The sequence below is a fragment of the Triturus cristatus genome, chromosome 8, assembly GCF_964204655.1.
Source record: "Triturus cristatus chromosome 8, aTriCri1.1, whole genome shotgun sequence".
Taxonomy (NCBI): Eukaryota; Metazoa; Chordata; class Amphibia; order Caudata; family Salamandridae; genus Triturus; species Triturus cristatus.
The window spans coordinates 751,969,483-751,994,152 of NC_140591.1; the positions used below are offsets into that span (position 1 = coordinate 751,969,483).

General features: G+C 49.4%; 1 protein-coding gene across 4 annotated transcripts in view; it reads left to right on the forward strand.

Moving 5' to 3' along the window:
* Positions 1–24,670, forward strand: part of NAXD (NAD(P)HX dehydratase) — a 247,309-nt gene that overhangs the window by 183,962 nt on the left and 38,677 nt on the right. For all 4 annotated transcript variants that reach the window (XM_085622176.1, XM_085622173.1, XM_085622175.1 and 1 more), the window contains one exon: positions 3,695–3,815. In XM_085622176.1, coding sequence (XP_085478302.1) covers positions 3,695–3,815 — 121 coding nt within the window. The remainder of the gene's footprint in view (positions 1–3,694; positions 3,816–24,670) is intronic.

Below are 24,670 nucleotides of genomic sequence, written 5' to 3' on the forward strand. Positions count from 1 at the left end.
AGATTGATGTGGAGGCGGGCCTGCGCTGGAGACCAGAGTCTTCTGATCTTCAGATCACCCTGATGACCTCCCAATGCAACAGCGACGCATCGTCACCACCCTCCTCTCTGGATGGAGCAAGGAGAGCAGTATGTTACCGGTCTAATTGCAGTGGAGCAGCCACCATTGCAGGTCTTTTGTAGTCTACTTAGAAATCTGAATGGAATCTGACAGGTTCCCGAGGTATTGAGTCCACTGAGACTTCTGATCTCACTGCATAGCCCGCATGTGCCATCTGGCGTAGTCATCTAACAGGATGCAGGAGGTTTAGAAGTCTCAGAGCCACTTTCATTGAGACCCAGTAGGCTGAAACATCGGGATCATAGAGTGAACATACTGGACTCGTTGATCTGGAGGGAAGGCTTGAAATTGCACAGTAACCAGAACGGGTCAGATGAACGGAAGCCTCTGTGAAGGAGTCAGTCATTACTTTGGCACATTGATCGAGAGCCCCAAATATGTTGGGAGGTGTGTGGTCGTCTAGAGATGGGTATGACAGACTGTAGTGAGCCTGCCAGTTAACAAGGTAGGGAAAGACTGGTACGCCCAACTTCCGCACATGTGCTGCAACCACCGCCATCACTTTTGTGAACATCCGAGGAACACAGGTAAGGCCGAAGGGGAGGACGGCTAACTGAAAATTCTCTTGGCCCACCCTGAACCACATGTAATGCTTGTGGGACTGCAGGATATGAATGTGAAAATAATGGGGCCCTGCAGGTTCAGCACCACCATCCAGTTTTTTAGATCCAGGGTAGATAGAGCTTCCGCCAATGTGAGCATCTTGAATTTATCTTTTTTCAGTAAATAATTGAAAGGGCGACTGTGTAATATAGGATGGTGGGTTTCATCTTTCTTTGGTAGCAGAAAATAACGGGAGGAGATTCAAGTCCCTATTTCTGATGCTGTGATCCTCTCTGAGGCTTCTGTATCCAAAAGAGCATCACCTCCTGCTGCAAAATAGACAAATGGTCATCTGACAGCTACACTGATGTAGGTAGAATATGCGTCAGATCTGTAAGAAATGGTAGGGCATTACCTTGCTGGACTATATGAAGCCACCAACCTGCCGGATGTGATGCTCTTCCGCCCTTGAAAGAATTAACTTATCCTGCCTCCAGCAGGAAGGCAATGTGCAGAGGGCAAGCATAAGTGGGTTGTTGGTGGTAGGGGACTAAAAATTGCATTATCCCTATGAGCCTGGACTTTGTTGGCCTGAACCCTGCCACCAAAATCAAAAGGACTGGGTGTGGTCTTTTTCAGTGGAGGTGGACCTTGGCATCATTGTCTTTGCGCCAAACCCCTTCCAAAGCCTTGAAAGAAGCTAAATTGATAGAAATATTTACACACTGGCGCAGAAAGGCCAAAGGAGCGGGCAGTGCCCCTGCTTTTCTTGAAGTTCTCCAAAGCTAAGGCTGCCTTCTCTCTGAAGAGACTGGTACTATCAAATTGCATGTCCATTAGTAGTGCCTAAACATCACTCAAGAAGCCCATGGATCTTTTCCATGCCTGGCACCGAAACACCACACTGGTACGGACTGCCCTGCCCAAGCAGCCAGTGGTGTCTAGCCCACAGCAGATGACTTACTCTGCTGCTTCTTGACTGGCTTGGATAATCAGCATATGGTTGATGTGGGATTCTTTAAGCACTGTCTGCAAGACCTCACTTACCATGTCACACAACACAGGTGAGTATGGTCTTAAGAGGCAACTGGTATTTACTGAATGGAGGGCGAAGCTGCTGAGGCGGACATTCTCTTCCCAAACACCTCCATGCATTTGGATTCCCTATTGGAAAGCATGGTAGGAATGAGCTGGGGTTTCGTTTACTTGTCGGTACCTTGACCATAAAGATTTCAGGCGTAGAGTGTTGCATCAGAAAGGGAGGATCATCAGGGGTATGTCTGTGTCTTCTGACAACTTGTCTCTTGGCTAGTGGGCAACAACCAGGTTTGGCCAAGTACCCATCAGTGTCTGTTACAGCTTCATTAAAAGGAAGAAATGGTTCTGTGGAAATCTGCCCAGGTTGCAGGGTATTCAGTCAGGAAATTAGTTTGTACTTAAAGAGATAGGAGTTGCAGGTCTAACATTTTATCAGAAACTTTAGCTATCTGTCTGATATAGGTGGGGGTGATTTGGGGGGTGAGTTCTGCCCAAAATCCAGGGAAGTGTCTAACCCACTGGCCTCCTGAAGGCCCACGAAAAGCTTATCCTCATCATAAGAATGGATTGCTGCATTCCTTTCATCTCCATCACCAGGGAGACAGACTGGTGCCAAAGAAGCACAACAAGACTTCCTTGAAGGCTTCAACTTTTTGCAGCGCTGCCGATGGACCCCTAAATCCGGGTTGCTTCGGGATAAGCTATGGAATCTGTTCCTCAGTAGGGGACTGGTACTGATATCAGGAGGCACCTTCACATCAATGCCACTTCTCCTGACTAGAGTGACAGGAAGAGGGGGTATCGCGCTTTGATTTCTTATGTTTCTTTTTTGATTTACACTTATCTGACGACTTGGAGTGTGAAGAGGACCATTTATGGTAACAGCCTCAAGAAAGGGTCCTCATCCTCGATGTCAATCAGGACTAGCATCTATGCACCTTCCGATAGTGTTCAGCGATGTAGAGCTTGTCTTCGTGGGCGGAATTTCCTTGAGATTCATCTCGGGCACAGTCCTTGCAAGACTCGGAATTTTGCAAAGTCTCTATGCACCACAGACATGCCTGGTGGGGATCTGTCACAGACATCTTTTTGTGGCAAGTTTAAAACTTATAGTCTTCAGAGGGGACGTATTTCCTTGCACCTTGAGAGAAAGTTTTACAAAACCTAGTCAATACGAGAAAACATTGAGGGATTGAGCTTGGATGCGTGTTACAGTGTTGAAAGATTAGAACTAACGTTAGCATGCAGGATTAGCGCATATATATGGCTTCCATGTAATTTCCATGACTAGGCAATGCCAACACGGAGCTGCAAGACACCACCTACCAGTGCACAGGACTAGTCCTGACAAAAATCTCCGTCTCCAATACAGTGCCTAGAGGTATTCACAAGGTGAGGAATCGATAATTAGAAGTATACAGTTAGGAACTGAGGTGGAAGATATACATATAAGTTCAGTTAAAAAATTGTGTTACAAATGCAATATGACTGTATAATGAAAAGGTTAAACTGGAATGTTTGAGTAAACACACATTGAATTTGGGAACTGAGCTCTGTAACTGGTTTCCATAGTTAGTGCATATAGTGGTTTGCCTTTTGAATATTCTAAAATACTTATAAGCCCAAGATTGACACTTACCTGAATTTTTGACAGTCTCTTCAAATTAGGTCAAATTGATCAAATCTAAAAGCAGTTATTTTACAAAAATTGTCGTAAAGAGTAAGCTGAACGGTTGACATAGTGTCACTGTCAGATGTTTTTCAGTTTGGCGTTTCCCTTTACGCATTCATTGTTTTCAGGTATATTGGCTTTGCTGAACTAGGTGCAAGGATGGAGTTAGCTGTGGAGGTAGCGAATGACCTTAGAATAGGGTAATGCATTCTAAATTTATTAGTAATGTGCATGATATACAATATAATTTATGTTTTTTTTTTTTTTGGTTTGGTTTATTTCTGGTGATGTGTATTTCTTTATTGAATTCTTGTACTGTAGATAAGAGACCCTGTTGATACTAATGATCATAACGGATGCGTTTTAAGACTCAGCCAATCCATGGGAAATTTGACGATTGTTCAGAAAGGAGAACAAGACCTTATTTCTGATGGAAAAAAGGGTAAGAGCCTCCATTGCTAATACAACTGTGAATGTTTTGCTTTCTACATGGGTTTCAGGGCAGGTGTGTCGCTTCCAGCTGGGAATCTATATATGTGTGAGCTGTGCATTTCCTTCCCCAGGTCCATTGAAATCTTTTTTTGAACTATATTTTCTTTTTACAGCATGTGATCTTCTAAGCATTAAATGCTTACTAAACCATAATGGATGGCAGCACAATTAATAACTCGAACACCAACTATGCCAACTTGCACACCAAATACAATAAACAACACCTAGGAGCGAAATGTAATTAAACACATATTAAAAAAAACAACACATATTCAAACCATTAACGATATTACATTCACTTGTGTCTCTATCAAAGTGGTAAGAGCGATGTGGTATGTAATTTTATTTGTAGGATGATTTGTAATTTCATCTGTTTTGTTAAGGGTGAGGTCAGCCGCATTGCTATGGTGCGAAAGTTATGATTTGCACAGCTAGGTATAGATTGTGCTCACAACTGTGACTTACTTATTTCAATGGTTTTTCAGCTGTAATTCATAATCATAACTGCACTTTAAAGTATGTGTTTGAGGCATGTGTGCTGTAGATACACATGCTTTCCATACACCTGCCATCTGGTGTTGGGTCCGGATGTTTGCAAGTTGTTTTACTTCGAAGAAGTCTTTCTCAGTCACGAGGTAAGGTGTCTCCTCCTTTCGTTGATAGTGCACATGGGTATCGACTCCATTGTTAGAGAGTTTGGACGTGTTTTGGGGCGCTCCAGTTCAACTCTGTTCTTCTGGATCCCTTCGGTGCGCAAACACACTGTACCCTCGTCGATATTGTTTTGTACGCGTTCCATATTCTCCTGTCTCGAAGAATAAAAAAACGTGTTATATTCGGTATAGAAGACATCTTTGGCGGCCTTCTGGCCTAGCCGCGACAGTCGACTTACACTCTGTTTCGTAGTATCCAGTCTTCTGCCAATTGAAAGGACTCAGTTTCAATTTTGTCCTCGGTGCCACTCCAAGTATCCGCACACTGACTTTCATAAAGTCTGCAGCTTGTGCCTCTCACTGGAGCACAAGGAAGAGGACTGCAATGCTTGTAGATTTGTTCCGGTCGAAAAAGACTTTGCCGAACTGTCGGGCTCGACGAAGGCACATGCAGCGGCAGAACATCGTACACACCCCGGATATCTTCGGAGAAGATACCGAACACGAAGAAATGGAGGCGTCGACAGCGGAAGAGGAGGAGGCCTTCTATAGCCAAGAGTCTGATTCAGAAATGGAAATTGAGCTGGAGTCCGAAGATGTTCCAGTGGGACGGGGTGCCGTGAGTACCAAAGCCCTTTTGCCCCTCAAGATTCCTTCTACCAAACATAAGGCTTCTGGGCCACTGCACCTTCTGGCCATGGTCGGCACCGAGACACTGCTTCCAACGCCCCGTCCTCGGGCTCAGCACCAAAACAGATAGTCAAGCCTTCCGCTTCTGGACCAAGCCGAGAAAAACTCCCTTCGACACTGAAATCTTCGGGCCCAAAGGAAAAAAGGACAAATCCAGCTCAGCACCGAAAAGTTCGGCACCAAAAGCAAAAGATGCTCATCATAAGCCTCCGGAGCCGATCCTAGAGGTTATGCAAGAAAAGCTGGATCCTAAGCAGATAAAGATCTACATTTATCCAGACACTGTACATACATCAGCTAAGCATGTCACTCCTTCTGAAAGGAACATTCCTTCCGAGGATTTTTTTTTTTTTAAATAACTTTTTATTAACAACAAAATATGCAGCATTACAGCAGTCATGACACATGCATAGCACCGACATAGACGGAATACATGTTGGACATATGAGACAGTAAGCATTGCATTGATGACAGCTAGGTCAACGACACCCCCAGTAGCGGCACATTAAAGAGGTAACTCTCGACCCCGGTAAGGAACAGGGGGACCCACCACACAGTATCTCGGCTAGGTCGCTCCAGACGCTCAGGACGACGCTCCAACTCCCAAACTGTCTAGTATGGCCTGTCTCTCCCGTCGGAGTTCTATTGTGGGAGAAATGCAAATGTCCCCCCGATATTTGTTCCATCGTCCCCATTTGTGATCCCACTTTGCAGGGCAGCCTCGACCCTTATAGACTGTTTTCTCCGCCACCATCGAGAAATCCATATCATTGGCCCATGCGCGCAGCGGTGGAACAGCGGCCACCCCCCACTTCTGGGCAATATTCCTTTTAGCTGTGGCCCAACCCAACGCCGCCCACTCCTGCTCCGCTTGGGTGAGGTCGGTATCATCCCACACATTGAGGAGGCATAGCTATGGGGAGGGGGTGATCGCCTTACCAATGGCCCGCGCCATCTGCCGATTGACTTCTACCCAATAGTGGTGTACGGGGGGGCAGGCCCACAATATATGTATAAATGTGCCAACTTGATGACAATTCCGCAGGCATTGCTCATCAGGACGCCTACCTAGTTTACACAGCAAGGGCGCATCGAAGTACACCCGGTGCAGCACTTTGAGCTGAACCAGCCGGAGCCGCATTGGTATCGCCACCTCCCGAGAGGAGGCCAACGCATCCCTCCAGTCTTCGTCAGATAGGTCACCCACATCTGTTTCCCACCGGGCCCGAACGTTCTGCATTGAGTCAGTGCGATTATTAATTAACTTTTTATACGTTAAGGAGATAGCCCTGCGGTCCATTGGATCTAGCAGCAATCTGTCCTCCAGAGGAGAGTAATTCGAAAGGGAGAAATCCGCGGGTAAGGCGCGGTCGATAGCATGGCTGATTTGTAGATAGCGAAAGTGCTCCGAGGGAGCAAGCTGGTACTTGAGTTGAAGCTCTGCGAATGTCGCCAGCTTACCTTTAACCCAGACGTCCCCCACCTTAGAGATGCCAATAAGATCCCACTTATCGAATCCCGCACAGGTGCTCAGCCGGCCCAGACATTCAGGTTCCCAGAGTGGGGTGGCCTTCGTCAGCCGTCCGCACCACCCCATGCACCTCCACCGTTCGGGCCGTCGGGCCAGTCAGGCCAAGGTTCTTCGGGTTGGAGTACAGCGCTCGGTTGTACCCTCCCTTCCCCATGAGCCAACGGTCCATTCGAAAGCTGGGGTCGTCATACGACCCGAACACCACTGGTTGATCGCAATCAATTGCGTCGCTTGGTAATAAAGGCGTAGATCCGGCAATCCAATCCCGCCTTCGTACCAGCCCATAGTCAATTTTTGCATCGCGATACGCGGTGTACCAGCTTCCCACAACAGCCCACGCAGTGCTGCATCGATCTTTAAGAAATAGGACTATGGGATGGGTACGGATGTGTTTTGAAGGGCATAGAGGAAACGGGGAAGAGCTAGCATTTTAAAAAGGGCCGCCCTTCCCAGGAGGGTAAGGGGCAGTGTTTTCCAGTGAATCACATCGGATTTGAACCGCTGCAGTGGGCCCCCCAAATAACGCTCGTGGAATACTGCCGAATCCATTGTTATGAAAATGCCCAGATATTGAAAACCCTGTAGCGCTACCGGTATGTTATATCCCCTAGGGCTAATCGGTGGGTCACCCCAGAGGGGATACATCTGGGATTTGGACCAGTTGATCTGGTACCCAGAGTGGGCCCCAAATATGTGAAAAATGTGTAGCGCTCGACGATTCGAGCGTGCAGGGGAGGCCAGGTACAACAGAATATCGTCCGCATATAAAGAGATGCGATCTTCATGATCCGCTGTCCATTTAAGGCCCCTGATTTCTGGGTCACTCCGGATCCAGACCGCGAGTGGCTCCAGTGCCAAGGCGAAGAGGAGCGGCGAGAGGGGGCAGCCCTGCCGCGTGCCACGTCCGAGGGAGAAGGATGACGAACGGTGGTTGTTGACCGAGACATGGGCTGTGGACAAGGTATATAGCAGTCAAATCCACCCTATCAGCCGGGGACCCAGCCCGATACGGGCTAGGACAGCGAAGAGATAATCCCACGCCACCGTATCAAACGCCATCTTAGCATCGAGTGCAAGCAATAGCGCCGCCTCTCAGAGTGTTTCCGCCCGCCCCAGGACCCCGTGGACACGACGCAGATTACGCGCGGTATTGCGGCCAGGCATAAAACCCGACTGGTCCGGGTGGATCAGGGCCGCAAGATATGGAAGTAAACGGTTGGCCAGCAGCTTAGCCAGGATTTTGGCCTCTACGGCGATCAAGGAAATGGGCCTGTACGATGCGCACTCATCCGCTGGTTTGCCAGGTTTGCGTATCACCACTATTGTGGCATCACGGATGTCGACCGGGAGAGTACCAGTCTCATAGCATTCCTTATACTTGTTGAGCAGGTGGGGCGCCAGCTTCAGGGTCATAGATTTCACTAATTCTATCGGGATACCGTTGGGACCCATGGCTTTTCCGGAGCGGGTATCCCGGATAGCCGTCTGAATTTCATCGAGCGAGATGTCCGCCTCCAGGGACTCTCGTTCTTGCTGGGAGAGACATCTCACGTCTATGGTGGCCAGGAGGGCTGCCGCCCAACACGCCTGCGAATCTTGCGGCGGGGTATATATTTGCTCATAGTATTTTGCAAATAGCTCGGCAATGCTTTGAGGGTCGGTGATCAGTTCACCATCCGGTCCCTTGACCGCCCCCACCCAGCGCGCTGCCAACTCTTTACGCTCTAGCCAGGCCAATAGTTTACCAGTGCGTTCCCCCAGCTCATAAATTCTATGTCGGGTGGCAAGAGATCGTCGACTGGCCTCCTCACAGAGCAGTTGTTTATAGTCCCGCCTCTTAACGTCAAGTAAATGTTGGGTCTCGGGGGCTGGGTTGCGTGAGGTCTCTTGCTCGAGCTGCAATATCTCCGTCTCCAGCTCACTAACCCGTCTCCTACGTTCAGTTTTGTGTCCCACCATCAGGGACAGAGCTCGTCCCTTGATGACCGTCCCGTACGCGCCCCATACTGCTACCGCCGACGCCACCGATCCCTCATTTTCCTCAAAGTAGTAATCCGTGTCCCGCCGCAAGGAATCTCTAATATGCAGGATTTTCAGCAGCCACGGCTGGATCCGGATGGGACCAGGTTGCCGCTCTATGCTCACTCCAAAGTAAGATAATACCGGGGAGTGATCAGAAATCCCCCTTGCCAAGCTGGAGGAACCAGTGAAGTGTTGGATATACTGTGCTTGAGTAAACAGATAGTCAAGCCGAGAGTGACTGCCGTGCACTCCAGATTGGAAAGTGTAAAGCGTGTCTCTGGGGTGCGACCACCTCCAAATGTCCACCAGGCCGAATGCATCCGCAAAGTTACTCAGTTGCGAGCCCCGTGGGTCACCCCTACGGGGTGGAGAGCGGTCCATTGTCTCGTCCATAGTCAAGTTAAAGTCGCCGCCCATAACCACCGCACCCTCCGGAAGAGTCGTCAGGATTGTCCCCACGTCTGCCAGGGTCTGGCACTGGAGGCCAGGTGGCGCATAAACTGAGATGAGGTGGAGGGCTTTCCCTTCCCAACTACCAGAGCAAACCACATATCTACCCTGAGGCTCAGCGTGGGTGGTGTGGATCACATAGGGGTAGCCCTTTCTCATGAAAATCCCCACCCCCCTGGATCCCGAGGTAAATCCGGAGTGTGCCACCATACGATACCCCTTTCGGTCCAGGGCCTGACAGGAGTTACCCATAAGATGAGTTTCTTGGAGCAGCACCACGTCTAATCGCTGTCGGTGTATGTATTGTTGCACTATGCTCCGTTTAATTTTGTCGCCTAGCCCGTTAACGTTCCAGGTCATTAGACTAAGTCTCTGAGCCATAGCCACTGGAACCTGAGAACAACCTGCAGGAGTGATCGGGGCTAACAGCGTACAGGGGCCACACTGTCGGTACCCGCAATAACATTGTCCACCTCCCCCCGCCCCTCCCGTAGACAACTGAGACAAGATCAGAAATCAATAGGCGATTAGTCCGTGCCGTGCATTGACCAACGTTACCGTGAGGACCTGCTGCAAAAAAACAATAAATAACAACCCCCCAACCAACTCAATCCAAGAAACTACCCCACCCTCCCTGCTCCCCTGCAAAACGGGACCACAACCGCCCGCCTCCCCCAACATGCAGAGTGCCTGTCGCCCCCCCATAAAACCTTCGAGGAAACGTGTATTGCCCCACTCCCCTCGCACCAAATGACAACTTACAACAACCCTCCCCCCCATCCTACGCACAACTAGTCAATGTAGTCAGTTTAACCACTGCTCGGACCGCCAGAACCCCGCTCCACCCCATAGCTGCGTACTTCAATCAGACTCCCCCACACCACTCCATCAAACAGTACTTGAATAAACACACAGTTGAGAGGAGGCCATCGATGTCAGTGTAGGCACAGCTCACGCCCATCCGATGCATACAAGGGGGGACCCAGTTGGCTGTGACAGCGCAAAGAGTGTCTTGCACTCCCGGCCTAAGTGTCATATATACAATGAGTAATATCCCCGTGAGGGTAGCAGTGTGCCTCGTGACCGCTTAGGGGAGAGGATACTGTGCGGCCATGGTGGATCCCATACCTTCTTACCCCCGTCCAAAGTTAATGTTCTCCCACCAGGCCAGGGGCCCCAGAATCTGAACGTTCCGGAGAGCGTCTCTGCTGGCGCCAATCATCAGTCGCATCCGCCGCCGAGGGACCCCTAGTCTTCCGTTTGTCCACCTTGCGCCAACCGTCCAACCAGTCCCAAGCCTCCTCCGGGCGCGTGAAGAACCACGTTTTGCCATCGGCCTCCACTCGCAGCTTCGCCGGGAACATCATTGCGTACTTAACCTCCTGCACGCGAAGGGCCTTTTTCACCTCCAGGAAGCTGCGTCTCTGTTTCTGGACCCACAAGGTGAAGTCCGGGAAGAACGTGACTGTGCTGTTCTCCACAGTGACTGGTGGAGCCGCCCTCGCCGTTTCAAGGATAATGTCCCTATCACGGTAGTTGAACACTTGGGCCAGAAGTGGTCTGGGAAGGGCCCCCGGCCTAGGGCGACCCCCGGCACTCGATGGGCTCTTTCAATAGAAAAACACTTAGAGTCCCCTAGGCTTTAAATGAGTGAGGACCAGGTCTTCAACAAAGAGGTCCGCTGCTTGCCCCTCCGCCCGCTCCGGAAAACCAATAATTCGGACATTATTCCGGCGCATCCTGCCTTCATAGTCGTCCAGCTGCCGGGCAAGTACCTCGTGGGAGGTGCGCAGGTCAGTGATTTCACGTTTGAGGAGGCTGGTGTCGCTTGACAGTTCTTTGGTGATCGTCTCCACTGCCCCCACACGGTCTGCGATCTTTCACACGTCCTCGCGAATCAGGCCAACATCGGTGGCCACCGTATCGATCCGGTTCTCCAGGGAGGTCTTGACGGCTTTAATGGCGTCCAGGAGGTCTTTATTCGTCAGGTCACTTCCAGCGTCTGAGGCCGGCGTCCCAGCTCGATCACCTCCCAGCTGCTGGTGCCACGCAAATTTTTCCAGCTTGGCTTGTGTCGTGGGTTTGTTGCTCCGCCCGGATGGCATGATCGCCCCCAATGGGCTCACCACAGCCAGGAGGCGCCGCCGCTAATCCCCGCCTCCTGCGGTGGAGACCTCCACCCGGCCTGTCGGTTTTCGCAGGCTGCACCCCCGTCGCCAAGGCGCCCCCTCCGGCTTCAAGATCCTGGGGCGGACCACTGCAAGGGCCGGCCACCGCCCTCTGTGTGTCCGCTTCACCGTAGCCTGGTAGTCGCTCCTCAGCCAGGCGCTCCTACACGTCGAAACCTGACGTCGACGGTCGTAGACCGGCCTCTGGGCCCCGCCACTCCGTAAGGCCACACCTCAGCTCCCCCGGCCAGCCGTCCAACGGCAAGCCCCAGCGACCGGATCTCTCTCACCCGTAGCGGCGGGAACCCGAGGGCTCTCCAGGCGACCTCACACCCCACTCCCCGGTGAGTCCTTCAGTCCCGTATGGGAGTGCACCCCTCACCGACTGCGCGGCGCGCAGGTCGTCCGCCTCAGCTCTCCGCCTTCACTCCACCGTAACTGCGGTGGAAATCGCGCCTGCACAATATAGGGGTCTCTGGGGTGTCGTGGGGGGGCCAGCAGAATCACTCAGGACAAGTAGTTATCCCGCTGGAGACGTCTCTTCTCACACACCCGGCCGACTGGCCGCCACCACGGCCTCGCTGTTCCCGTCAACATCCTGGGTCGCGCCTCCTTCAGCTGGGGGAGTGCCGGCACTCGGGACCAGATGTAGTCGTATCTCTCGTTCCCACGTCTCAGAGCTGCGACTTTGGCTCCACCGTATACCTTCGAAGCCCTCCTTGCCCGCGCTCAGCCACCATCAGCCACGAGCCGGCCACTCCTCCGGGTCCAAGACTCCGCCGGCAGCTCCCGTTAATGGCGACTCCGCAGCCACTGTCACTGCCGTTTCTGTTGGGGCCTCCGATGGATCAGGCAGATCGAGGGGCTCCTCGGAACCAGCCCTCAAGCCGCCCAGGGCACTTCGCTCCCGCTCACACTGCACCGGAGATCTCAGGCTGCAGCCGCGGCCTCACGTAGCCGCCGCGTCCGGTAGGGCCGCACCTCGCGGCCGTCCGGTCGTCCAACAGCTCCCGCAGAACGGAGCGCTGTCCCGGCCCCACCTCCGATCGCCGTCAAACTTCACCACCCGGGCCGTGGGGGCTCCTGCAACACCGGCGTCAGCTCTCCGCTCGGGTGGGGGACCTCGGGGCTCAGTATATAGGATTTTTCGGGAGTGGCGCTGCAGAGCTTCGCTACTGCGCGGCCATTCCCGTCGGCAGCAAGCCACGCCCCCCCTCCTTCCGAGGATTTAAGCAACATCCCTTTTGAAAAAGAAGGACATAGCTACAAACCCTATCCAAAGCCCTCCGCCATCTTCCCCACCACCAGGCTCAAACCCTACAGATATTACACCTCAGGGTTCACCACACACACACACACACAGCCTGATAGTTATTACACAGGTGAGGATAGTCCCCCACCTACAGATCCTTGGAATGATTATAACATTGATCCTCCAATGGATAATGATCCTGACCTATACTCTACAAAACCATCACCTCCTGATGACAACACAGCATACCAGAAGTGAATTTCCAGAGCAGCATCATACCATGGGGTCACACTTCATAAGGAATCCTTAGAGGAAGATTTTCTATTTGAGCCCTTAGGAACATCACATAGAACAGCACAATCTTTACCTATGATGATATTTTTAAGGACCCTGTACAGGCTCGTATTTTAACGCCTAGGGTTGACAAAAAATACAAACCTCCTTCAACTGATGCAATTTTTATAAGAGGACAGTTAACCTTAAATTCTTTAGTAGCGTCAAAAGCAAGGAAAAGAGCTAATTCCCAAACTAGAGTAGATGCACCACCTCCAGACAAGGAGTCTAAGTTAATAGTCGCAGCAGGTAAACGGGTAGCTGCACAATCCGCCAACTATTGGCGTATAGCTCAGCACACAAGGCCTACTAGCAAGATATAACGGGGCCCATTGGGACGAAATGGAGCAGTTACTCCAATATCTCCCTGAAGAACACAAGAAAAAAGGGCAAGAATTTGTGCAGGAGGGAAAACTCGTATCTAAATCATCTATCAGATGTGCACTAGATGCTGCAGATACAGCAGCAAGGGGTATTAACACCAGCATTCTTCTTAGAAGGCATGCATGGTTAAGAATCTCTGGGTTTAAACCGGAGGTTCAACAAACTATTCTTAATATCCCCTTTGATAAACAAAATCTTTGTGGACCTCAAGTAGGTGAGTCACTTGAGAAAATGAAAAAGGACGCAGAGGTGGCGAAATCAATGTGAGCCCTCCAGTCACCATCTAATAGAGGCTCCTTTCACCGCTCATTCTATAGAGGAGGATCCAAAGGTAATTCATCCGCTCCAAATGCGTCCTCATACAAATCAAATACACAACGCTCACCATCAACAGGATTTTATAAAGGTGGTTACAGAAAAAACAATTTCAAGGGCAGAGGTAAAGGTACACCAATGCGTACCTCTCCATCGCCCAACAAACAGTTACTTGCTCACTATTCCCCCCCGACCATCTTACACCTGTTGTGGGAAGATAACAACAATTCTTTCCCATTTGGCAAACAGTAACATCAGACAAATGGATATTTGACATTATCCAACATGGTTACTACCTGGAACTTGCCAACAACCCTCCCAATATTCCACCTCTTACTCACAGAAGCTCGCTACAACACCAACAGCTCCTCAAACAAGAAGTACATGCTCTTCCAACATAAAGGAGCTACACAACCAGTTTTTTTACAGCACCAAAGATCAGAGGTTAACTCCCTTTACTTCTTGATTCCCAAAACGGACGGGTCCCTAAGACCAATCTTAGATCACAGACCTTTAAATCTATACATACTGTCAGAACACTTCCATATGGTTACCCTTCAACAAGTGCTTCCACTTCTACAACAAGGCGACTTTATGTCCACACTAGACTTAAAGAAAGCATACTTCCACATTCCTGTCCACCCAGCGCATCGCAAATATCTCAGATTTGTGATAGCAGGAAATCACTACCAATTCAAAGTCACTACTACACCCAGAGTAGTCACAAAATGTCTAGCAGTATTAGCAACTCATCTCAGAAGACAACAAATTCATGTCTTCCCATATTTGGAAGATTGGCACATCAAAGCCAACACATAGCAAAAGTGCCTACTGCACACTCAAGACACCATAAACCTTCTCAGTCAACTGGGATTTACAGTCAATGCACAAAAGTCCCATCTTCAACCCTCACAACTGCAAACATATCTAGGGGCAACACTAAATACTCATACAGCTTTAGCCTCTCCCAATACAGTAGGTATTCAAAATTTTTAAAACTTGCTACTACAGTTTCAAAACAACCAATAACTTACAGTCAAAACTGTCATACAACTATTGGGAATGATGACATCATGCAAGGCAATAGTGCCTCATGCAAGATTACACTTGTGTCCTCTACAAGAATGCTTAGCAAGCCAGTGGAATCAATCGCAGGGTCAATTAACAGATCTAGTGTTGTTAAACAGACACACTTATCGCTCTCTGCAGTGGTGGAACACACAAAACATATCAAGAGGTCGGCCCTTCATCGACCCTATTCCACAAGTTGTGCTAACAGGAGATGCATCTCTCACAGGTTGGGATGCCCATCTCCACCACCTAACAATTCAAGGTGGCAGGAGTATGCAAAGCATGTGAATCTACAGCTCTAAATGCCAAGAACAGATGCTTACAGGGTAAGCAACCTAATAATCCACATGTTAGACATGACACCTAAATGCTCACTTAAGCACTTCCCTTGAGCAACATTATCTGCTCAATCCTTCCCAATCCGGATTTAGGACAGGCCACGAATCTGAGACCACATTAACAGCTGCAGTAAACAACAATTGCACCCAAGTTGATGCTGGGTACACTACATTGCTGATACTGTTAGACCTATCTGCGGCCTTCGACACCATCTCCTCGGCAAAGCTGACAGACCGTCTTCAGGAAATCGGGGTCTCAGACTCTGCCCTAGAGCTTTTGGTTTCATTTCTTACAGACAGGTCACAGAAAGTTAAGATGGACAAATTCTATTCTGAGCCTATATCTACCTTCTGTTAAGTCCCGCAGGGCTCCTCCTTAAGTCCCACCCTGTTTAATATATATGTTGCTCTCCTGGCCAAGGTGATTCCAATCATTTGGATTGGAGGCCCTATCTTATGCTGACAACACACAAATAATTGTGTCTGTTACAAAAAATGTAGAGGCCTCAGCAGCTAATTTCAACAGCTGCATGAAGGGTGCTGCCTCCTGTATGGCAAATAACTGTATCCGACTTAATTGGGACAAAACAGAGGTTCTGGTCTTAGGCCATCAACAAAATATATGGGCCCATTCTTGGTGGCCAGAAATGCTTGGAGCATGCCCTCACCCTGTTGTTTGGGCAAAGAATCTTGGGGTCATAAAGGACTACAAGCTTTCTTTCGACCCTCAGGTGAACAGAACTGTATCATCCTGTTTCTGGGTTATTAGGATCCTGAGGAAGATCTTTCCTTTTTATATCCCTTCCATCGCGGAAACACACAGCAGTTGCCCTGAGTCTGTTCAGATTGTATTATTGTAATGCGCTTTATCTGGACATTAACAAGGGATCCATTCATAAGTTGCAGCCTGCCCAGAATGCTGCAGCAAGACTGATTTTAGATCTTCCGAAATTTCATTCGATCTCCCCTGCCATTCGAAAACTGCACTGGCTTTCTGCCGAAAAGCGAATTTTGTTTAAGGCCCTATGTACTGTTAATAATGCACTTTTAAACCTTGGCCCAGAAGGCATGAAACACATGTTCCAGCGCTATGTCCCTGCCAGACAGCTGCGTTCTACCAACAAGAACTGGCTGGTAATACCTAGGTTCAGAAAGGCAAAGTGGGTAGGAAGAGCCTTTGCTGTGGCTGCATCCAAACTTTGGAACACCCTACCTATATCTATTTCTTGTCACATCCCCTATTTTGTAAATCTTTAAAGACCTCGCTTTTGCCTTTAAATTTTCAAAGTACTGATTTCTACCTTCCCCTGACATGGCTTCCGCTGTCTGCGCCTTGACACCTTTGGCCAATGTTCGCGCTTTACAAGTTATGTTATGTTATAATATTTGTAGAGCGTACGGCTACCCCAACAGCATGGCGTCCCAGTGCAAATATCGAACACAGAGTGAGGACACAAAGAGAAATTAACAGTAGGAAAAAAGCCAGGGCTTCACACACCTTCTAAAGGTCAGGTGGTCAGGGGTGCTGCGTATGGGAAGGGGTAGGGAGTTCCATAGGGCGGGAGCCAACAACTTAAGAGTGATTGCCCGCTCTGACCCTTCGTGTTGAGATTCTGTGGCCAGGTGCAGATCTGCCGAGCGCAGCGTGCGTGGAGGTACATAATGGGAGCATAAATCACTCAAGATTCCTGGGCCGATGTCTGAGAGGATATTGTGAGTGATACACAGCATTTTGAAATGTACTCTCTGTTCCAGGGGTATCCAGTGTAGGCAACAAAGGAGGTTAGAGACATGACAGTGTATGGAAGAGCGAACAGAGCTCAGGCAACAGCGTTCGGAACGTATTGAAACCTTTTTTATTTTTGTTTAACATTTTTATTGAAATCAAACTTGTCACTTTTAAAAGTACAGTTGCGTATGTTTTGTTACAGATAATATATTTATACATCAACATTTATCATGCCAAGTCTTTTAGGCAATCCATATACGTTCCTTGTCCCCCCTTTTTGACATTTCCAATTCCACCGAAGGTGAAACACACAGTTCCCCACCAAATGCATTCCATCCGCCCCATTTTTTGTCCCATTTTTTTGGACAGCCCCTGGACTTATAAACATCTTTTTTGGCAATAATGCATTTGTCCATCTCTGCCACCCAGCCTATTGACAGTGGTCGATCCGCTGCCCCCCATTTCAAAGCTATTGCTCTCTTCACTATTGTGTAGCCTAGGGTAGCTATTTGCTGTTCTTTCTGTTAAATCAGTAGGCTCCCAAATATTTAAGATCCCCAGTCGTGGTGTCAGGGTAATTTGTTTCCCCAACGCGTCCTGCAGCGTCTCCGTTACTCTCTCCCACAGGGGTGTGGTAAAATTTTGCCTTTTGGTTACAGCGGCGTAGACAGAGTGCGTCCTGCCTTGATCCTATTTTCGCAAGTGTTACCCCGGTGAAATATGTCCTATGCAACACCTTAAGTTGGATCAACCTCAAACGATGGTTTATGGCTGCGTCTCTAGGGGACATCAATGCAGTCTGCCAATCATCATCTATTGGCCTCAAGTCTGCTTGCCACTGGTCTCTAAGGGCGTGGAAGGGGTCTGGTAAATTATTGCATAGTTTCCGATATGTGAGTGAAATGACTTTGTCTGGGATGGGTTCTGATAACAACCGGTCCTCTAATGGAGATGACTCTGGCAGTGTTGTCAGGTCTGGGAGTGTTGTCTTAAGAGCATGGCATATCTGTAGATACCGAAACACCTCTCCCTGCGCTAGCTCGTGCTTCTTTTGTAGTTCTTTAAATGTGAGAATCTTACCCTTATGTATGAGATCTCCTACGGTGGACAGTCCAATGGTGTCCCACTTGTCAAAGCACCTATGGTAGCAAAACAACCCCAGTCGCTGTGAAGACCACAAGGGTGTGGCTTTCGTCATTATTCCTGTCCATCCCAGACACTTATTTGCCCTGTGCCAAAGGGTGACGTTTGAGCCATAGGACCCAGATATCTCCCTTTCTGGACCTTGCTGTAGAGGGCGCCAAGATACCCTTCCCGTCCTGTCTGATATCGTTCCAATCTATATGCTGGGTTCGAAGGGTGGCCATACAACCACTGATTAATTGCCACCAGTTGTGATGCCCAATAATAGAGCCTGATATCAGGGAGTGCTATTCCCTCGTCATACCATCCCTTCGTTAATTTCCCCAGAGCTATACGTGGTGTGGCTCCATCCCACAATAGAGTACGGACCACCGCCTCCACGCTATTAAAATATGAGTCGGGGACTTGGTAAGGGCAATTCTGAAGCAGGTAAAGAAATCGCGGCAGAGCAAGCATTTTAAATAGGGCCGCTCGACCTAATAAGGACAACGGCAACGACCTCCAACGTTTGACGTCATCACAAAGTCTTTTTAGGGGTATTGCTAGATTCTTGTAAAAAAATACTTCAGGATCAGGTGTAATGAAGATCCCCAAATACCGGAATCCTTCATAGGTCACTTCGGGGTCACATCCCCGGGGTAGTCTGGGTGTCGGGCCATGTAAAAAAACAGCACTGACTTAGTCCTATTAACAGCGTATCCGGAATACTTGCTGAAATTTGTGAATATATTTAGCAATCTGTGGATTGAGGCATACGGGGATGCTAAGTAGATCAGGATGTCATCCGCATACAATGAGATCCTGTCCTCATTGTCCTCTTCCCATTTCAGCCCTCGAAGAGCCACGTCTCGCCTCACCCAAGATGCCAATGGTTCCAGTACTAAGCAAAAAGTAGGGGGGACAGGGGGCAGCCCTGCCTAGTCCCTCTGCCCAGCAGGAACGTTCGAGAAGTGCGGTTATTCACCCTAATCTGACAGCGCAGCTCAGTGTAAAGCAGTTTGATCCACTGTAGAAATCGCGGACAGAACCCTAGACGAACCAGGACCTCAAAATGTATCACCGCGTCTTCTTCTATATATTACTGGCGTGCTAAAATATTATGGACTCGGCAAATATTTAATGCCATGTTCCGGCCCTGTACAAAGCCTGATGTGTCCGGGTGCACCAATGATGGGTGAACGGCACTTAGTCGGGACGCCAGCTATTTCGCTAGCATTTTTGCCTCTGCGTTTATTAAAGAGATCGGTCTATAAGAACTAAAACTATTCGCCGGTTTCCCGGGTTTCCGGATTACCACTATAGAGGCTAGTCTTTGATCATCGGGCAGACTTTCCTTCTTCAAGCTTTCTATATACATGTGTTTGAGGTGGGGCGCTACCTGCAAGGCCATAGATTTGAGGAATTAACTTGGGACCCCATCGCCTTCCCCGATTGTATGTTGAATAAGGCTTTACAGATCTCATCATCTGTTATATCTGCGTCCAGGTCGGCCCTTTCCGTATCTGATAGTGAGGGCAAAGTCATATCAGTCAACAGTTGACGTGAGTCTTCAGATGTGTATGTAGTGGAGGAGGAATGCACCGCCTCCAGATAGTCCGCAAACGCCTCTGCTATCTCCTGGGGGTCGGTGATCCTATTATTCTCGTTAGTAGACAATTCCAGCACCCACCGGTCCCCTTGCTCCCTCCTTTCCAGCCATGCAAGCATTTTCCCTGCTCTATCTCCCAATTCGTACACCCTGTGTCGTGTGTGAAGTAGTTTCGCTCGGGTTTTGCCCCGCACCATATTTTTATATTCGAGTTGTTTAATGGCCAATTGGTGTGCGTTGGCCTCGTCGGGTGAGGAGTTATTCTGTGTCTCAAGCTGCTGGAGCTCACTCTCTAATTGAATATATGCTGGTTATGCTGACGCATATAGCCTGTCTGTAACGCCAGAGCATGCCCCTTCAGCACCACTTTATAAGCTTCCCAAATGGTTTGTGCCGAGTCCACGGAGCTGACATTTTCAGTTAAGTAGTAATCTGTCTGCTTAGTGAGCTCCTCCTTTATGTCTGGAATCGTTAGAAGCCACGGATTAATGATTATGGGGCTACGCTGTCGCTGCTGGTTAAAGTTGAGGTCCAGCCATACTGGAGAATGGTCCCTTGGGAGTCCGCGAGGGTTTTGAAAGTGGCCAAGGTCTACCAGGTGCGTGAGGAAGAAATCAATACAGGACATACTGTTGTGTGCATTAGAGTAGTGGTGCTGTGGTGAAACCGGAATCGCCTAGCAACCATGTGGTCCCCGTTCAGGGGACTACACAAACACGGTCTGTCCTGCTCCAGACCGTGTTTGTGTAGTCCCCTGACAGTTTAATTCAGTTTCCTTCGGTATCCTTATTGGAATGGTGCATGTGAACCACAGCACCACCTCGGTTTTCTTGACCATATTCTCAACAGATATTTGTGGGGCTGCGTGTTGACATATTTGATCAACCAGGTTGTCTTGTTTGAGCTTCTGAGATTTCCCTTGGCGAAGGGCGGTGCAGATCGCCCGAAATGCATTGGGAATAGAACATTGTAACAAGAAGCTTGTATCTACAAATTTTGTCATTCATGACCTGAAGTACTCTTGATTTGGATCGACCGAATAATAAGCTCAATAAAAGAAGGATTTTCTTGGGCAAATTATGATTGCATATGTTTTAGTGCATCATTTGTTTATTTTACTTGATTCTTAATGTTGTAATGTCTATGATGAGATTTGTAAGCTTTGATTAAGAGAAAATAATTTTGCACTCATCGAGTGCCATAGTGTAGTGCACTAGGAGGCGAAGTCTTCACAGACGGAGCATTCTTAACTTCTAGAAAGAAGGCATTTTCTTGCCCTAACCATTTGGGAACTGCTACCACATGACTTTGTATGGCACATTTAATCATGTCAGACAGTGAGACAAAGGGCACTGGTTGGAGGTATTATGGTCCATCCTGCCAGGGTGACTAGAGACAAAGTTGTTCCCTGACCCACTCATACTTCAAAGCACTTGCTTTCAGCACACACAAAGAAACCCTGGCATTTTGCCCCCCTCGACTTCTTGGAGCCTTGGCAGGTAAAGGGAGAAACTTTCTTGAAGCAGATGTGGGGGTAGCCCAGGATGTCCCCCCGACTTAAAGTGCCAGCACCAGGTATGAATATTGGACCCTCAGAACACCACTTCAGTACACTCCTGCACCTGTGAAGCACTTCAGCAGCTGTGTTCCCCATAGGACCGCCTTGTTGCTAACAGAGGACCGCCTTGGTACTTGAAGGCCTGCCTTGCTGCTTGAAGGAGAACTGGACCATCTCCTTCAAAACCAGGACCACCAGAAGGGATTTCAAGGGCTAGTTGGCTGGTCTCCTGTGTGAGCTACAGGGACATAACAAGCTCCAGTTACCTTGAACCCTGCACTTGGCCTCTGCTATAGTGAGTCCTAACCCCCCCCCCCCCCCCCCCAGTGGTTCCCCCATGCCCTGGACCCTTGAACGTGGTGTTAAAGGTGCTGCATCTGCCTAACACTAAAACGTGGGACTTTGAGCATTTTCACAAAAAGTGCCCTGAGAACCAACAGAAGACCGGGGCAAATCTGTGAGCCGATCTGTCCAAGGTGCATCGCTGATCAGCCTAACTTTGCGGTACCTCCCGTTACGTTCTCATCAGCAGAAAATCCTGTTCAGTGGAACCTCTTCGTGAAGGTATCTGGCCTCGTGGAGCCCTCGTCGGCTACAGCCTCCAGCTTCTTTCCATTGGATATTTTTGACTTCCAAAAAGTGACAAAGTCCTAAGGTAAAAATATTCACTGCAACTTTGTTCAGTGGCTTCCTGATGACGATAACTCCTCATCGGACACCATCTACTGCTGTTCCCGCTGAACTCTACCTTCATTAGGAACTTTAATCCGAAGGTAAACCTAGACCAGCTCCAATCCACCTCATGTATCCTACCAGGGCTCAATTACAGTTGGACATAACTTTTGACTGTGCCCAGGTCTTGTTCGGCCAGATTTGCTTTGTTGATGCTTTGACCTTTTAGGCACTATTCTGCACTGAAAACTTTAAACAATCATAAATCTGGCTATTGATTAGATTTATTATGTTTTGGTGTCATTATATTTATTAAAATTTACTATGGGAGGCCAAGATGGTGGTGGAGTAGGTCGTGCTTCTCACACCTCCGCCGCCCGACCCTCAACAGCAGTGCTAGACAGCATATGAAGCCCACATACAGCAGCAAATACTTCTGCCCAGAATACAGGGATAGCCCAGGCATGGTGGGAGGATCACAGTCTAACAGAGACGTGCCTCTCCAAGCCTTGCAGCGGCCGGGAGACAACACATGGGTCTCAAAATGGAGGGCGTCTAAGCATCGCTGCCCCGGGCATGCCACCAGACTCCCAACCTCAGCACACCAGAGAAACAGATGTGCGGGGTGGTGACCACACCCCCAGACAGCTTCTTCCCTGATACATCAACCAACCCCCTCCTACCCTACCTCAGCAGCGAGTCCCCCAGCAGCGAGCGGCAACATCACACACACTCTCCGACAGCGCAGGGCTTGGGCTGCTGAAGACCTCTGGCGCTATGAAGAAGGCCTCTGGAACACATTGATTGCGGATAGTTGCGGTGAGGGCTCCGGAGAGCACCATTGGCCCCTGCCATTGTGATTGCCCCTATCATTCTGGCACAGCGCACATGGGCCCTAGGAACGTGAGTCTAAGGACCGTGCTGCCAGAACTGAGCTGGTCAGTCCGGGGGGCCTCATGAGCACACCTGATAATTACACCCCCAAACTACATCTGCTCCAGTACAGAGGATCACTCCCGTCCTCTGGTATCAGCGAGTCTCTAGTAGCGATTAGCAGACTCTGCCCACAGGGCCTGGGCCACTGATGATCACCTGCGCTACAAAGTTTGGCCTCTGGGGGCACACATAACTTGCTGATTGCTGCAGTGGGGGCCGTGGAGGACCCCTGCCAATGTGACTACCCCTTTGATTTCTGTACTGTGCCCGGAGCACTGAAGGTATGATACGGGAGCACTTACTGCCTAACTTGTTCTGGTGAGTCTTGGGGCCTGATAAGTATGCACTAATCAACCCTACAAATTCGCCAAAGGACGGGGGCTCGTCACCGTAAGTGAACCTTGAAATACTGATGGGGCATGGGGGGCAAATGCAAAGACTGGTGACAGGGAAACTTTATTAACCGGATGACCGCACAGGGATAACATTACACACCACATAGGATTCACACGAACCAAGCTGTGCTCCGCCTGAGTCAGGGGCAACAGCGTGCCTCATCGGCCCCATAGGCAGCATTAGACTATTACCCCCCACCCCCCACCCCAGCCCCTACTGACAGCCGCCTATAAAGGGATCCTCTAGAGGTAGTCCCTGCTAAACTATGCCAACACAGGACCCCGCACATATAGCGGCCCATCCGACATGGTGGCGGCTAATAATAACCACAAGCAATCAGTGAGGAAAATGCTCATCCGCTCAACGCCAGATGGCACCAAAGACTCAGCCTCTGCTTTGTATCACCACAGACGACCAAAACTGAGGAGGCCTCAGACTTTGCCCCAGAGACCCGGGCCTTCCTGGTCTCCCTCTTTGACTCTTTAAAGACAGAAATCAAGACCTCAAAAAGGACCTCTCCAGGACATGCAAGAAATGCAGCAAGACCTGTCCTCAGTCGTAGAGGGGGTTTCTACTGTGAAAGATAACAAAACCACTAGGAACGAGGAGGTTGAGATGCTGCTCCAGAAGATCATCCACCTACATGAACAACATAACAAACTCGAGCACAGGTGGAAGAACTTGAGAACAGATCTTGATGCAACAATATTTGCCTCAGAGGGGTCCCCGTCGGCGTGGAGTAGCCCCACCTAAACATACACTGCACTCCCTACAATTATAACTCAACAAATGTATATGGGATGGAAAGAAACCCTGCCTTCAGAGGCCACTACTCTATCGCCCGATGCAAGAAAGCAGACTTGCTGTGCCCCTGCTAACACGCTATTATCAGGGCTCACAGCTCCGTTTCCTAGTAGAGTGGAGCCAGTTGGCCCGCGAGACCCACTAATGCTTAATGGACCACCCTGTAGAGGGCTCTCGTATATAGAAAGAGCCTTGGCTCCCCTGTAAGCACCGGGCTTGGAGCCTATACTCCTTCCCGTGACTAGCTCAGTCTTTGGAGAATGGAATGCCGTAGCGACCAAGGCCGACCTGTCCTCATTACCTTCTCCCATGATACCAATCTTATACAACCCGGATTTCATCCGGGGATGCAACAGTAGCAGTTCCGGTGCAGGCAGGAAGGTGGGTGCAAATGCATAGAATGCTTGTTCGATTCCCAAGGGATTATTCTCTTTGAACACCTGAAAACTGACTATGCCCTAGAAGAGACCTTCAGTCAGACCGAACATAGAGAGGCCCCTCACTCCTTTCGAAATATGGGTATTTTCAAAAAGGACAACAAGCGCCTTATAACGAAGCTCTCCACCCTGCTTGGTAAAGGGATACCACTATTCAAATCTACAGGGCAAAATATTTGGGAGGCTGAACTAGGCAGGACTTTCCCTGCAAAAGACTTGGAGGACATATACTATAGAGCCCAACACTCAGCCCATAACATGGCAAGCACCGAAACGGCGTACAAGATAGTATCCTACTGGTACCTGACCCCAGCATGGCTCCAGGCATTGAACCT